The 15107-nt window shown below is 39.0% G+C and overlaps 1 protein-coding gene across 11 annotated transcripts in view; it reads right to left on the reverse strand.

The window, feature by feature from the left end:
- syngap1b (synaptic Ras GTPase activating protein 1b) overlaps nucleotides 1–15107 on the reverse strand; it is an 83923-nt gene that overhangs the window by 3793 nt on the left and 65023 nt on the right. For 7 of the 11 annotated variants that reach the window (XM_083529675.1, XM_083529678.1, XM_083529676.1 and 4 more), the window contains 4 exons: nucleotides 14453–14623; nucleotides 12017–12228; nucleotides 11252–11324; nucleotides 135–1711 (listed from right to left, as the gene is read on the reverse strand). In XM_083529675.1, coding sequence (XP_083385801.1) covers nucleotides 1421–1711; nucleotides 11252–11324; nucleotides 12017–12228; nucleotides 14453–14623 — 747 coding nt within the window. In that variant the 3' untranslated portion in view covers nucleotides 135–1420. Of the gene's footprint in view, nucleotides 1–134; nucleotides 2011–7890; nucleotides 7953–11251; nucleotides 11325–12016; nucleotides 12229–14452; nucleotides 14624–15107 lie in introns of those variants that run through there. The other 4 variants (XM_083529677.1, XM_083529673.1, XM_083529679.1 and 1 more) reach the window with 3 other exon arrangements.

A 15107-nucleotide genomic window follows, 5' to 3' on the forward strand; every position in this document is an offset into this window, starting at 1 on the left:
AAGGCGGAGCTCGGCTCCAATAAATCTAACTTATTGGAATATAGCTGTTTCACCAGATGTTTGTTTTCTCAGCATTCTCGTCCATTGTCATATTAATGTTTTTTATGCTAACATTTACTTTAGTCCTGATACAATTTTTGTCGTTGCATCTCTGTATACTTGTAGCTAAAATGTTTCCTATAATTTGAGATACTTAAAAATAAGCCTTATGAACTTTAAACTACATAGAAACATAGCTGTGACATGGCTTATTAGTTCTGTATTTCGATCCCTACACCAGTGAGAATAATTAGTAATAAACATACTGTAAAATGCACACAAATATACACACAGAGACTCTGAACGGTTTCTCTGGTAATGGCCTGCTGTGGTATTTTGGTTTGAAGACAACCTGATAGGGACCAACTCATGCTGCAGTCACAACACCATGAACATTCAGAGTAGGTACAAACATCATGGAAAGACAAATGGACCCCGAGGTGTTGGGAGTGAAAGGAAGTGGTGGGATGATGGGGTTAATGTGAGGCAGTGCTATGAGACAGGAACATCTGAAAAATCGTTGTTGTGTTTTTTTTCTTAATCTATAGCACCAGTTGATCACACACAGGTTCTGAGATTGAGAAGAGAAAAACATTGCACAAGTCCAGCAAGTCTACTGAGGCAGCATCCGTTCGTTTTTACATTTCCGAGACCGAGAGCACTTCTTGTTGTGCGTGACGTTAAAGTAAAAAAAAAGAAGAAAAAAAAAAGAAAGAAACCATTTCTTCTGCTTTTGAAAGAAAACAAAAAAAGAAACGTTTCCCTGTACCAGATCACAACGTCGTCTGAGTCACTTTAAAGTGAATGAGATGCGAGAGGTGGAATGAAAACGCGTTGTTGAGATCGTAATTCTGTTGCTTGTTTTTGAAAACCCTGTTGAAGGAATGCAGAGAAGGCACTAAGGAAGCCAGACGACATGACAACACGAGCGTATCTGCTTCAGAAGGCCTTGAAAAACCGGCGTTTTCTGAACAGGTTTAGACCTTTTACCCACTTGTTGTTGTTTTTTAGAATTAGAGAATTATATGTCTTTTTATTTCACACAGCACTCAGAAGGTCAGTGACCCAGCTGATTGTTAAAAAAACCCCTAAAATTCAGGAATTCAGGAAATCATCCACAAGAAATCACCCACATTTGGTTCACTGGACACCACTGATGGACTACGATGTCATTCCAGCGAAATATATGGTGGAAAAGTCGCGTATTTTTCAGTCAAAAGGAAACATGAGATCCATCCACCAGAGAGCCCTTTTAGTAGTTTGGTGTGGATGGTGTAAGGATGAGTGCCTCCCAATAAAGATGTGCCTCATGCAGGGAAAAAAAAACAATGAAAAAGGGCAGAAGTAAGGGATGTTATTGTTCTTCATTTGATTTGGCGTATTAGAGACCTGCTCCCCCTCCTTCTAATCCGCTTCCAATGTTTGATGTTGTTGTGGTCCCGTTTGCCATAGAGGCTTTTTGGTTGGCACGCATCTCTCCGTTCCGGCTGAGGTGTGCATGAAGTGGGGATTGGGTGGGAGAAGCTACTTTGGGGGGCGGGCTTCCGTTCTGGGGCGGGTTGTCGGAGGAGATGTCCGAGGGAGAGACTCCAAAGGCAGGAGCGGTGCTCATTTCTCCTCCGCCAACACTCACACCGGGGTCTGGAGAACCCAGGGAGGGAAGCTGCTCTTCCTAGCAAGACAAAGAGAAAGAAAGAAGGGGGGAAGGGAGGGAGAGAAAATAGAGAAAAGAAAGGACACGAGGAGCATTTGAAGGACAAAAGGTGGATGAAGGAAACATAACACAGAGGGGGAAATGGGGGTGGGGGGAGTAGGATACAATGGCACAAAGGTTTAGAATCAAAGGAGATAAAAGAAAGAGGAAAGGATGGATGGACAGATAAGGTCACAAGGGATGGGAGAAGTAGCAGGAAGGGAAAAAAGAGGAGAATGAGTTACACGGCCGAGGTATGGGAAACATCCATAAAAATGCTCCAGAAGGGAGAAATGAAAAGGCACATAGAAAGAGAGAGAAGGAAAGAGAGCAAGAAATAGAGAGAAAGAAAGAGAGGAATGAGGGAGGGATTAAAAATCTGGGGTTGATTGATATACAAGGTCAGTCGAGCGGTTCCACTCCCCTCCGCTCCCGATGTTGCAGACGAGACAGGAACGTCATGCGATGCTATAAACACTAGACTAAGACGAATGAAAGGAAAATTAAAACCTCAGAGAAAATTTAAAAACGCTAGATTTGTCTAAAAATTCGTTTGAATTCGAAGAAAAACCAATGTTGATGATTTTGCTAAGTGGGGATGGGAGTGGCAGAACACATTAGTAAGAAAAAATGTACGTACCAAATCGTTAGTAAAAAAAAATAATAAAAAATTAAATGTACTCGTTCTTATATATGGCTTTATAGCCTCTGAAATACAACTGACTCAACTTATTCGAGCATAATAAACACTAGTGTCCAAAACCTTGAGTCCACTAATAAGAACTGGTTTCATCACATTGCTGTGGTAAACTAATATAATTAGTGATGCACTGATCTCTGTGCTTTGGTCGAAGCTGATACTGGCACACATTCCTAACATGTAATAGACTAGTTATACTAGTTGGTCACAATATTATTACATGGTGCCCTGAAAAAAGACTGGTGAGCCAGCCAGGAGTGAGACTACCAATTTTGAGCTGAAAGAACTTAAGTCTTAGGGTTAGATGCTAATTATAGAAAGCCTCTCTGCATTTCAAATGATGTAGACTGTGGGCCTGTATTCTTTTTAATTGATGTTGCAGTTTGTAGATGGGAGATCTGCTATGTGGAAGAGAATAATTGTGAGATACCAATTCAACTCTATTATATTACCATCTCTCCTGTTTGCTTTTGTTTCTTTCCATTTAGGAGTTGTGAAAGGGCCTTTCTAAATGTTACTTAAAAGCATCCAAACTAGAAGGAACAGTCTGATACTTATTTGGTCCTCTTTAATAGCTGACTTGATGATATTAATCGGTGAGCCAGACAGGAATTCAATTAGTTTATATAATCTATTATCTATTATCTGACTTCAAGTGGTGTCTTGTGATTAGTCTCATTAATCTAATACATTAGTTTCGAGACTGGTTTGAATCCTGTAGGTTTTACTAGTTTCACTTTTTTGGGTTAAACTTTCTTTTAGATTCTTGATCTACACTATATATATATATAATTATGAAAGGTATATAAAAGGGACTTTTTTAGTCAGCTTTTGAAGGCACAAAATGGTACCACATGTCTTTAAATGTGGTAGCATTCTATTTTCCTTTTACCCTTGAACTAACGGACCAAACCTGTTACAATATAAACCATGTCCCTTTGTAAGATCTTGAGTGGCCTGACTTTAATAACACCCCTGTGGCTGAATGAATTTCCACAAAAGTCCACAAGGAGATTTTCCAAGAGAGTGGAGGTCATTTTTCCTGCAAATGGGGAGCAAATGTGGAATGAGATCTTCAAAAGCACATACCAAACATATGGTCAGGTTTTCACAAACTTTTATCTATATAGGTTATCTTTAAATATATGCCAATGCATATCCAATGTAAAAAGGATATGCAATTTCAGTATGGGAGTTCCTGGACTGTTCTGTTTCTCTATAGTGGACTCAGACCTATGGACATCACTGTAACTGAGAGAATACTGTTTAAGTAATCATTTAGATTTTTCAGTTCAAATGTCCAAATGAAAAGTTTTTCATGACAATATTGCACCACAATATGTCTCTATATATTATAAACTAGAACTAAGGAACCTTTTATAATAAAAGTAAAACACAAAAGAGTTGCTGTGTTTTTTTGGAAGGTTTCTATGAAGTAATAAACTATATATCATGTCTAGGCTTGTGAGATATTGTTTTTTTCTTACCCTGTTCACAACAAAAAAATTTAGGCCATTTCAGGTGTAAGAAAAGTAGGGCAAGAGTGTAAGGGTGATATATTTACAGCTCTGCAGTAAGGTTAAGATTTGAGATTAGATAAAAAAAATTAAAATTATATATATACATTTTTTTTTTTTTTTTTTTTTAGACAAACCACAGTATGTTTTCAATTTAGTCCATTTAGAAATCACAAACAATATGTCTTTGAGACTTTGTGATATTTTTACCTTATAATTCGACAATGTGAAATTCAGACATTACTTTAATGTTGAGTCCAGAGAGAAGTTAATCTTTACATCGCACAAGCCTAATCATGAGAGTCTAACCATTCCGTCGCGAGTGTTACAAATCTGTCGTTAATAGTTCAGTCAACAAAAGTTAACATAGACATTGTTTTTGGCCTTATCCTCTAGTCTTACCTACACAGGTGAAGCCCAAACCAGAGTTCATTTAATATATAAAACAGGTTTAGTGAGCGTGTCATCAAGTTTGGTCCTTTTCAGTGAGGTCTGGATTACGGCAGTAAGGGAGGAAACAACTTAGTTAACACTACAATCATTTTCAATCTAAAAAAAAAAAAAAAAGTTTATAAATGTGTTTTATTACAGGAGATAAACATGTCATAAGCATGGAAATACTCGGCTGCATGGTGCACAGGATGGTCCGCATACTTATTCATGTTTATCGCAGGATGAAGGATGATGCCTTGAGTGTTTACATTGTTTGGACGAGCATGTACTCGTTATGCGGCTCGGCGTTTTCAGATAAGCACATACTCACTTTTAAAAAATGGAATGGTGATTCGTTTTGAATTGAACTCTAAACTTCAACATCATGGCAGGATTTTTTTTTTTTTCATATACACGATTGAAAATAATTGATGCTCCATTTCAGACTATTACATTAGCAAGAGGCAGGTGTTGCTAACATAACCCAGTCTGAATGTAAGTGCAGCGCTGATGCCATTTATCATTTGTAAATGACAAAATAAACAATTTGTTTTTCTCTTCTCAATCAGAACCTTTGACATGATACTTTGAGAATGGAAGGAATTGAGGAAATTACACATGAGCCTAAGCGCAGGGACTATGGGCGACACTAACGACAAAGAGACACTGGTTGATGAGGACAACAGGAGTGAAGGAATGTATCTCTGTCAGAGCTCGATTAGTCATCAACTAGGATCCTAATTACAGCTCATACAAGGGTCATTAACTTTGGACAAATTGTGGCTGAAGAGTCCACAGATGACATCTCCTGTGGCGAGCTGGAGCTTCCATGCTAGTTAGAAGCAAAATCGCTGTATATTGTAACAAGAAGTTAACGTATAACAATGGCTAATAAAACTTGCATTTTTACAAACATTTACACAAAAAAAACCCACACAAACCGACGGTGTACCCGATTTTACATTCATTCCCATACTTTGAAAAACTCCCATTTCCTCTTCAATTCAAAGCGAAGCAACAGTCACAGTACTTCCACCAGCACATAGTCGCCTGAACCACCGAACAACAAACACACAAGCTGTACAAACACGAACAGCAACACACACATACACTCACACACTTGCATGCACGCAGTGCACATTATCGACCCGGTCCAGGCAGGATTGAGACGATACGGAGATTTCCCAGAATTTCCATCATCTAGTTCAGAGAGCAGTGGTGAAGTAGATGACGGCATAGTAATGAAACCTTTTCCCACCCTGAACCATAGCACATGCCCTGTGTGTGTGTGTGTGTGTGTGTGTGTGTGTGTGTGTGTGTGTGTGTGTGTGTGTGTGTGTGTGTGTGTGTGTGTGTGTAGCAGTGGTGGAAAGTCAGTTTTTCTTTCTACATTCCAGTCACGTGTTGTTAAACCAGCAAAAAAATATTAGTTTCATCAGTAGTTGTTCTGCAGAATTTGGGCCATTAATAAACAGGAAGCGTCAAAGAAGCAGGATCCATAATAACATCAAAAACCCCAAGGAAACAATAACACAGAACAGGCGAGCACAATCATGTAATTAATTAAAGATATGTGGTGCAGAGGTAAGACCGATCCAAAATAAAGGCACCTGCGAACATTTAAAGGCAGAAGAACACTCAAGGATCCACTTATAAACTTAAAACCAACTTATCTTCTTTACAGTTGCAACCTGGCCAAGTAGGCATCGGGGCAGAGCTGCTTTTTAATGAGTGTCTGAAAAATCTTGACTCCACATAACACTGTAAGAAGAGGACATGTGTGGGACTTCCCATTTCCTGTCACTCTCATGTTGCTTTTGAAAATAAATGTATTTATTATTAAATATTTATAAAAATACATATGAATATCTATATAAACTTCTTGAAGTGAAGCCAGAATGTTGAATGAAGCCAGTGATAGACTATGTGCTGATGATGTATCAGTTTTTTTTTTATATATTAGGGTTGTTTAAGTGACCTACAGTCCAAAGTCAATTAATAAGGCAGTTAGAAACCATAAATAGGAAATCATGTTAGGAAATCACCTTTACTGATGGTTAAAAAAAAAGTGATCCAGACAGTTATTTATTCATTTATTTACTCCAATAAATGCTACTAGGTATCAGTTGGGGGGCAAAAAGAAAGATGATTAGAACCGCAACTGAAGCTACAGAGAAAGCCCCTTTCTCTGAGGTGGGCTTTGAATTAAGAGGGCAGAACTGTGGGCAATCGCTGCTCGGACACAGGCAGGGGTCTGATCAACCCCAGCTGGGTCGCCTGGACGATGACTCCAGGAAACATCACTGATGATGTGTATAATATATTTATATAAACCCCACCCCTTTTTATGACTACCCATCTTTTGACCAGGTTACAGTCTGTATTGAAAATAGGGCCCTTGTACATAATGTAAATTAGGTGAACCAGATAGTTTTTACCACCGGACTCTCAGTAATTTTAGTCTAACTCTGCCCCTTTTCCAATTAATTTGCTCTAACACAACAAATTTTGTAGCATCTTTATCTTTAGGCAAACAGATTGACACTGTAAGATTTGGCGAGCCAGCCAGGAAAACGGTGTTAACAATCCGATTTTTGCTGAATTAGAGGAGATGATTTGATTGCATATCAAGCAGAACATTTAATATATTTGTTTTTACTCGCCATTCTCTACCTTTGTTCTGACCATCATCTATAAATTTCAGCGAGCCAGCCAGTAGTAATAGACCATCAATATCTTTTAATGTAATCTAACGGAATCCCTTCCTACAATCACACCTCTCCTGACCAAAAATACATTCTTTGAACTTAAACGCTAACATCAACATTTACTTTGGGTTAAACGATAAAAAACATAGAGTGTACAGCGCTTCGCACTCTTTCCACCACCGCTATGTATATCATCAGATCTGAATATGAGCATAAAGAGTGTGTGGCATGTGTCATCCGTAAGAATAAGAAAAAAGAGCATAAGTGCATGCCATTGTGATGATGACAGAAATGCACCTCACGAATGAAAAAAACATTTAGAAACAGCAGTCTTGCCCCCAAAGACAGAGAGCAGCTGCATGGAATGGGATGGGAGACGTGAGCGTTCAGCGCTGATGTCAGAGTTTTCGCTGTAAAGCAAATGTTTATACTGTTCATAGCAGTAAAATAGTTAGCACTGAATCAAATAAGGCTCGCTATGAGATTGTATGGAAATCTTACATTTGGTGGAAAAACCAAATTTAAGAGATTTTATTTTGTGGAATATTAGTGGAGTTACTGAATTATTGAGTTAGATATGTATAATTTAGTAATAACATCTTTTAGTGAATGCACACTGGTGTGTAAAGACAAATACAGCACACACCACACACACACACACACACACACACACACCAGCACACCAGCACACACCAGCACACAACACACACAGGTCAGGCATGGTTGGTTGAGTAGTTGGTTGGTTGCTTGGTTGGAAGGGTGGGTGGGTGATGGGTGGCTCACACTCAGCTGCTTCATTACCTGTGCATTCGAGGAGGGACGGGTGCGAGACGGGGCTGCACTAGGATGGATTGCCGCCTCCCCTAAGAGAAATCACCGTATCTCATCAACACGAGGAGAGGTGAGTCAGAGAGTGAGATAGAAAGACAGAAAAAGTAGAGTGTGTGTGTGTGTGTGTGTGTGTGTGTGTGTGTGTGTGTGTGTGTGTGTGTGTATGTGTGTGTGTGTGTGTGTGTGTGTGTGTGTGTTGTGATGGTAAGTGTGTAAGGGTTTACTTGTGAATAGAGTAAGGAGAAGGACGTAGAAGATGTAAGTAAATTGCTTCCCAGTTTGACTTCACACACATACATACTGTACGTACTTACAAACACATAAATACACACACACACACACACACACACATATATACACTCCACATATATACACACACACACCAAGTCTTTGATAACTGACACAAAAATGGCACACACAAACACAAAAATACAGAGTAAAACATCTGTAGGAAAAAAAAGGAACATATGTTTATTAAAAATACTCATTCTTTAGTAGCCAACATGCTGTAAAAGGTCAAACTAAATCATTTTAATAAGGATTATACTGATCTCTACAGACTTAAACATAATTAAAAAAGGCCATGCTACACGCTTACAGACCATGCACTCGATCATGCCAGTCCTGCAGAGGTAGTCCAGGAATATAGAATAGTCAATCACGATCAGATATAACCATAAAAAGCATGAAGAAGGGAATTGTGGTTAAGAAAATATGCATGGAATCAGCAAGGGCTGTAAGAAACATACACTGTTTGTCGTAATGGTACTTTGATATTGCTTTCACAAGCATAAACATCATAAAAAAAAAAAAGCCAGCACACGATTCAGCCACATGTTCACTTTCATTCACATAGCTACTGTTTAAAACCTAGCGTGGGAACATGCAGAGAAAAATTGCTGAGTTCGGTAACGTGTTTATGGAAATGAGGATGGAAGCGCTTGTGGTGTTTAAGGTTGTGTTCTGTTGAGAAATACCCTGAAGCTCAGTTCAAATTTTACACATTGTTTCATTTTTGCGTGAAGTGTGAAGGCTGTTTTTGTTACTGAGAGTGGTCCAGAGATTTGATCCCTGGTCCTCTTGAAAATAGGGGTCCGAGTTTTGTTTCAACTCTGATGTTGGTTTATCTTCCTGCTTCTGCTTTCATGATGCCTGAGATGGAGGTTTGTTACTGGCAGTGGAGGAGATGGACTGGATTATTACATTACATTAGGACTGCAGCTACCGATTCAAGTATCGATTATTATTATTATTATTTTTTTTTTATTATTTTTATTTTTTTTATCATGATGGTTCTTCAGGTCTTCCTCTACCTCTGGCTAAGTTCACTGCCTGCCTTCTTTCCCCTTTTAACAATCGAAAAGCTTTTGCAGCAGCTAATCCTTTGCTTTGGTGGAAAAGATTTCCTGCTTAATGGTAAAACAGCAGGAGCACTAGACGTCATTATTTCCCACAAAACAAGTTGTTTATTCCTGTTCTTTCTGCGTCTGTCTTACAGAATAGGCTACAAATTGTATTCTTTGAATCTTCATTCGGATTTGATCACACAACTATACCAGGTGTTTTATTTTGACATAACCAACCAATTAAGAAGTCTGGTTTTGTGAACAGGACCAGTTCTTGGCTTCAAGTCAAGCAGATCAGTTTCCTTTCAGACTAATAAAATATGCTTTAAAAGGTTATCAATGGACATGAGGAGCGTATGTACATGAGAAGCTTCGCACTGTATTGGTGGACGATGGTGGTTTACGTATTAGCAGATGACTGGACAAGCTCAGAAACACATTCACAGACTGTTGACAGTTTAAAAGCAGTAAAGTTTGCCCTGAATACAGCTCACTGAAGTGGAAAGTGAGGCTGAACACTTATGTGGCTAACAATATCAAGTCAGTCTGAGTCGGAGTTGGGAGCTTAGTGGATAAGGCATTGGACTTTGGATTTGAAGGTCAGGATTTCAAATCCGAAACACACCAAATTGCGTGTCCTAGGTCCCTGACCACGGCACTGAAGCCCATAGCTGCTCATTTGTATGAATGAGAATTTTTTTTTTAAGTTGCTCTGGATAAGGGCTTCTGCCAAATACCATAAATATAATTATAATAGCGACAGGCATGGTGGATTTTGGCAGATGCTTATTTCATATTGTACCTAATAGATAATGTTCCTTTGATTTGCTTATTATTTCAGATGTTGCACAGGTGTAGAGAAGTGTGCTCATGTAGAGTTATAATTGCCTAGCGGTCAGGCATTGGAACTGCAACTAAGAAAAAAAATCACACGGAGCAAGTAATCAAACTGCCTGATACTTGGTCTGTAAAGAGAGAGAGAGAGTAAAAAGGAGTCACAAAAAGGCTAGTCAGTGACAGAGTTAAAAGGTTTTCAGTTTCTGGGCAATTGGAAAATGGAAAATATTCTTTTAGGAGTTTCCATTGTATTTAAAACTAGTATTACGTCTTTCTATTCTCTGTTTCTCATACCTCAAGTGATTTTATTCTACTGGTGCTTATTCTATACAAGCTGTGTCAAGTGTCAAACTCAATCACTGAAGGGGTCAAAATGTAAAACACAGTCTAAGCCAGGGCTAAATTGTTTATTAAGATTAAACATTTTTGGCTGTAGCTTTAGAATACATTTCCTGCTGCGATTGCAGTAGATTGTAGATTGTAATCTCTGCTCATTAAAAATACGCATGTGAAATGTTGAAGCAGAAACACTGCATTCTATTGTCAATTTGCAGGTCACGAAATTAAAGTGCATTGTGGGAGATGTAATTTATGGGCAATGACCGAGTGGATGAGTGACTCTAAATTGGCACTAGGTGTGAAAGGGTTTATTCCCAGTTCCTGACAAGTGATCAGGGGAACCAGGGATGAGGCCTGAATTCATCGTAACCTTGACCAGAATACACTGTATACTGCAGATAAATAATAAAGAAAGGTGTAATTTCTTTAATTCATTGTTAGCCACAGTGTTTGATCAGACTCTTCCCTTCAAGCTGCACACTGCACACTGCACAAAGCGATTCCAGCAACTCATCTAAAATATTCCCATATATACGGCATGAAGATGAATCAACAGTGTTCACACTGAATCCAGCCGTGACATGACCCGTATGCAAACCAGGTAACGGGTTCCACTGCTGGGGATGCAAATAAGTCTAATTGTCAGGCAACTGAACAGACACGTAGCGCAAAATCGAGACAGAGACAGATACTTTGCAAAAAACAGACATACAGATGGCAGACCGAAACTGGACACAGCGGTGAAGAACCTCGTAAGAGAGAAGACATGAAGAGCAAAAGAGAAAAGATAATAATACAGGAGCACTGACCTGATCTGCAAACATCCTGGCTTTGTGCTCTGATGCTACCCCAACCCTCAGCTCGTCCTCCACCACCATCAGTCTTCACGTGGGAGAAAAAGAGAGAAATACAGAGAAATAAAGATAGGAAATAATTTCCAATAATGTACATTATTGGAACTTTTGTACGTTGCTCTGGATAAGGGCGTCTGCTAAATGCCGCAAATGTAAATGTAAATATCATATTCATCATCTTCTTCTTCTTTCGGCTTCTCCCATTAGGGGGCGACACAGCAGATCATCTGTATGTTTGATTTGGCATGTTTTTACGCTGGATGCCCTTCCTAACGCAACCCTCCCCATTTATCCAAGACATGTAACCGAGGCATCATGACATGCATCAAGAGTGAGTTATAGACAGATGTGGAGCAGAGAATCTGAGAATTTTCCAAAATAAAACACTGGTACCAATTGACCCGGGGGTTGGGCACCACTGCTTTAAATAAAGTGTTTTTATACAACATAATAAAATTTATAATACTTTTACAATGCTTTAACACCTGCTCCAAACGATTCCACAACCAGAGACACATGTACCTTTTAAAGCTTTTCTTAAATGAATCTTCTCTAAAGTTTCACACGTCCCTCGAGTTACGCAAAAATTTCGTAGATTTCTCGGAAGTAAATTATTTCTCACTTTGGACATGACTAGTGCCATTTTTTTATTCATCCAAAGCAATTAACTAACCCATGTTATCTAAAATAATACCTCTCATATCCATATTTCTTTATTACCTGTCGATTATTCCTTTAATCTGGGAGTCCTTCTCCATCTGCTGTTGCCTCAGCCTCCTCTCGCTGTCATCCAGCCGGCTCTGGTACTGCAGCAGGATCTTATTGGTCTGTTGCTCCTGAGTGATTAGTCTCCGCTCGTACTCCTCCAGCTTACGGTGGGACATGATCAGACGCTCCTTCAAAGAGTGGATCTCCTCCTCGTACTCCCGGACCTGCATCGATTGAATAGAACAAGCAGTTTTAGATATTTGGATTGATTTTGTCTTACACATAATATACTGTATGAACAAACCGTTCGAGACTTGAGAATCTGCTTCATGTTGAACATCCCATTCCACATTTCGCTCTCTTAGGAACCACCACTCTTATAAGAAGATGTTTCACCAGATTTTGAAGAGTGTTTTGGAGATTCATTCAGTCACAAGTGTGTTAGAAAAGTCAGGTAACGAACCACTGCGGGGCCTTTGAGCAAGACTTTTAACCCACAACTACTTAAATGTATAAATGACATATGTGAAAAGTCGCTCTGATTAGCGCGGCTGCCAAATGCGTTTCTAACGTTATTCTAAAGTTCAATCCAGTTACTGAATCATAGAGGACTATAACAGCTAAAATACTTATGGTTATGCTAGCTAATCCTTGAGAGCTAATGATAGATAACTTGATTCTAACATTTAGCATATTGAAAGATACGTTATCACGAGTCAACACTACTTTCAAGACTTTCAAGGTGTAAATCTGAGGTAAAAATATATTTCAGTGAATCTTTCATAATGTAAACATGAGAAGAATTGTTTTTGAATTTTCTGAGTTTAGGGAAATAAGCATTAAGGCGACCCTGATCTGGATCAATTTAAAAACGGCATTCTTATCTGCAAACACTTCGCCCCCCCACACTTTCAATCGTTTCCCAAAAGATGCTCATACACACTGAAATGTCTGAAAACGTTTAGGTCCCTGAACTGTGCAAATCGAAAGAGACTGCTTTTCATTTGGTGTGTCTTTACTTTTCGGTTCTTTAAAACGTTGTGGCAATGATTAAAAATGCATCATGCTCTTCACCGTTTCACACTGCGACGCGACTGCTTTTTTTTATTTACACACTCCGGAGAGCTTTTTTAAAAAGCTATGTTTTCGCTGACTGAAAGCGCGTCTCAGTGTGGACCAAAGGACAAAGCGGAGAGAAAAATATGCGTTTTTAAATGAAAACTTATTAGTTTGGACAAGTCCTGGAACTCTGCAGTCCTTGATCGGATGCACCTTATTTAGTTTACTTTTTCAAGTACTAACTATAGGAAAAATGTTCTCCAGATGGTGTTTATTGTAATCACGCGTCACTTCATGTTCAAGTGGAATGAGTGACTGCTCATTAGCACAATAACTAAATCATCAGCTCGGGGCAGAGATGTGGGTTTAAGAATAAACTCATCCTTCTGTTTCCTCCTCAAGTTAATTTACTCCGAATGACTGTTCAGGTTAAATTCATTCATCTGTCGCTTAAATAATTCATAGATGAGCCACAGCACCATCTGTTGTAGAGGTGACTATCAGAACAGCATAATGTCTGAGCACCTTTTCCAGGCATTTTTTCCAGGCACTTCTACCACATCACAGTGATCTCTCTCTCTCTCTTTCTCTCTCTCTCTCTCTCTCTCTCTCTCTCTCTCTCTCTCTCTCTCTCTCTCTCTCTTTCTCTCATGCCATTAAAAGAAAATAAACAATGACAATTTTATTGTTCTGAAACAGTTACTGCTTAAATGAATCAACACCTTTTGACCAATCCGAGACCAGATTTTTTCCACATTGTAATTCAGATTGGTCAAAACTTGACAAACAGTTTCAGCTCAGTAGATTTGGCACTTGGGAAAAATAAACTTGCAGCCAGATGGAGCCTGATGTCTAACTATAGCCTTGATACATATGGCAGGCTGACAGGTTAGCATTAGCAAGCATCTGCAGTCACACAGAGCCAAATAAAGTACCTGAGAAAGCTAAAGTTTTACCCGTGCTATTTAGCTCCATGATCTACAAAAGTTTGCACAACAACAAATCCAAATCCCTTTAGATAAAAATCCTGGTAAAAGTCATCAATGATCTATTTAATGAGAATAGCTTTATATTACTGAAAACAAAATCCCAACATCCCAACATCCCAACATCCCAACATCCCAACATCAGCGCCTGATCTCGCCAATGCGCCAGTAGCTAAATAAACACTGATCCCCTCATCCACACTCCAAAATCTAGTGTAAACCCATTCGAAAAGATTGGAGCTTATTATTAAATAATCAAAGGGAAAAATAAATCTGGAATTGTCTGTCGTCAGTTCTTGGTCAGGTGTCCACAGGTGTACATTAGTTTCAGTGTCACTTTTTTACTGTTTATGATTGAACGCTAAAATTTTACTCTTGGTGCAATGATGCGAAAGAAGCTTACCCGGTCTAAACGTGACTCGTCCATGCTTTTGGAGTATTCCTTCAGCTTAAACTCTTCTCTCTCAATGCGTGAGCTCTCGATGTCAGCAGAAAGGTGTGGCATGTTAGACACCCAGGCCACTGTCCTTTCTGATGCAGGGGTTGGCGGGTTCAAAGTATTAGGGGACGAGCCCTGAAATCAGAATCGGAAATTTGTAATACATTTAATTGTATGAATACAAATAAATACTCGTTCTTCTACTCGTTATTGCAATATAATTAATAAAAGCTGGTTCCTAGTGAGTTGTCATTGTTGTTATAGCCCCCTTTTAACAGTCAAGTTAATAATACAAAAAGATAACATTTATGCTACAATGAAACTGCATGTACCTGAAGTGATAATGACCTGAAGTACAGAATAAGCAAATTGTCATCATAATATAATGAATCTCAATCAAAATAATTTACTTTATATAGAAACTGGTTAACAATCACTCAGGTATAATTCCCTATTTTTACCATAATTAACTTTATGGAAGGTGGTAGCTCAGTGGTTAGGGCTCTAGGTTACTGGTCAGGAGTTCAAGCCCCGGTATTGCCAAACTGCCACTCTTGGGCCCTTGAGCAAGGCCCTTAACCCTCAGGGCTGCTGTACCATGGCTGACCCCCAGCTTCCC

This window comes from Silurus aristotelis (assembly GCF_946808225.1).
Source record: "Silurus aristotelis genome assembly, chromosome: 25".
NCBI lineage: Eukaryota > Metazoa > Chordata > Actinopteri > Siluriformes > Siluridae > Silurus > Silurus aristotelis.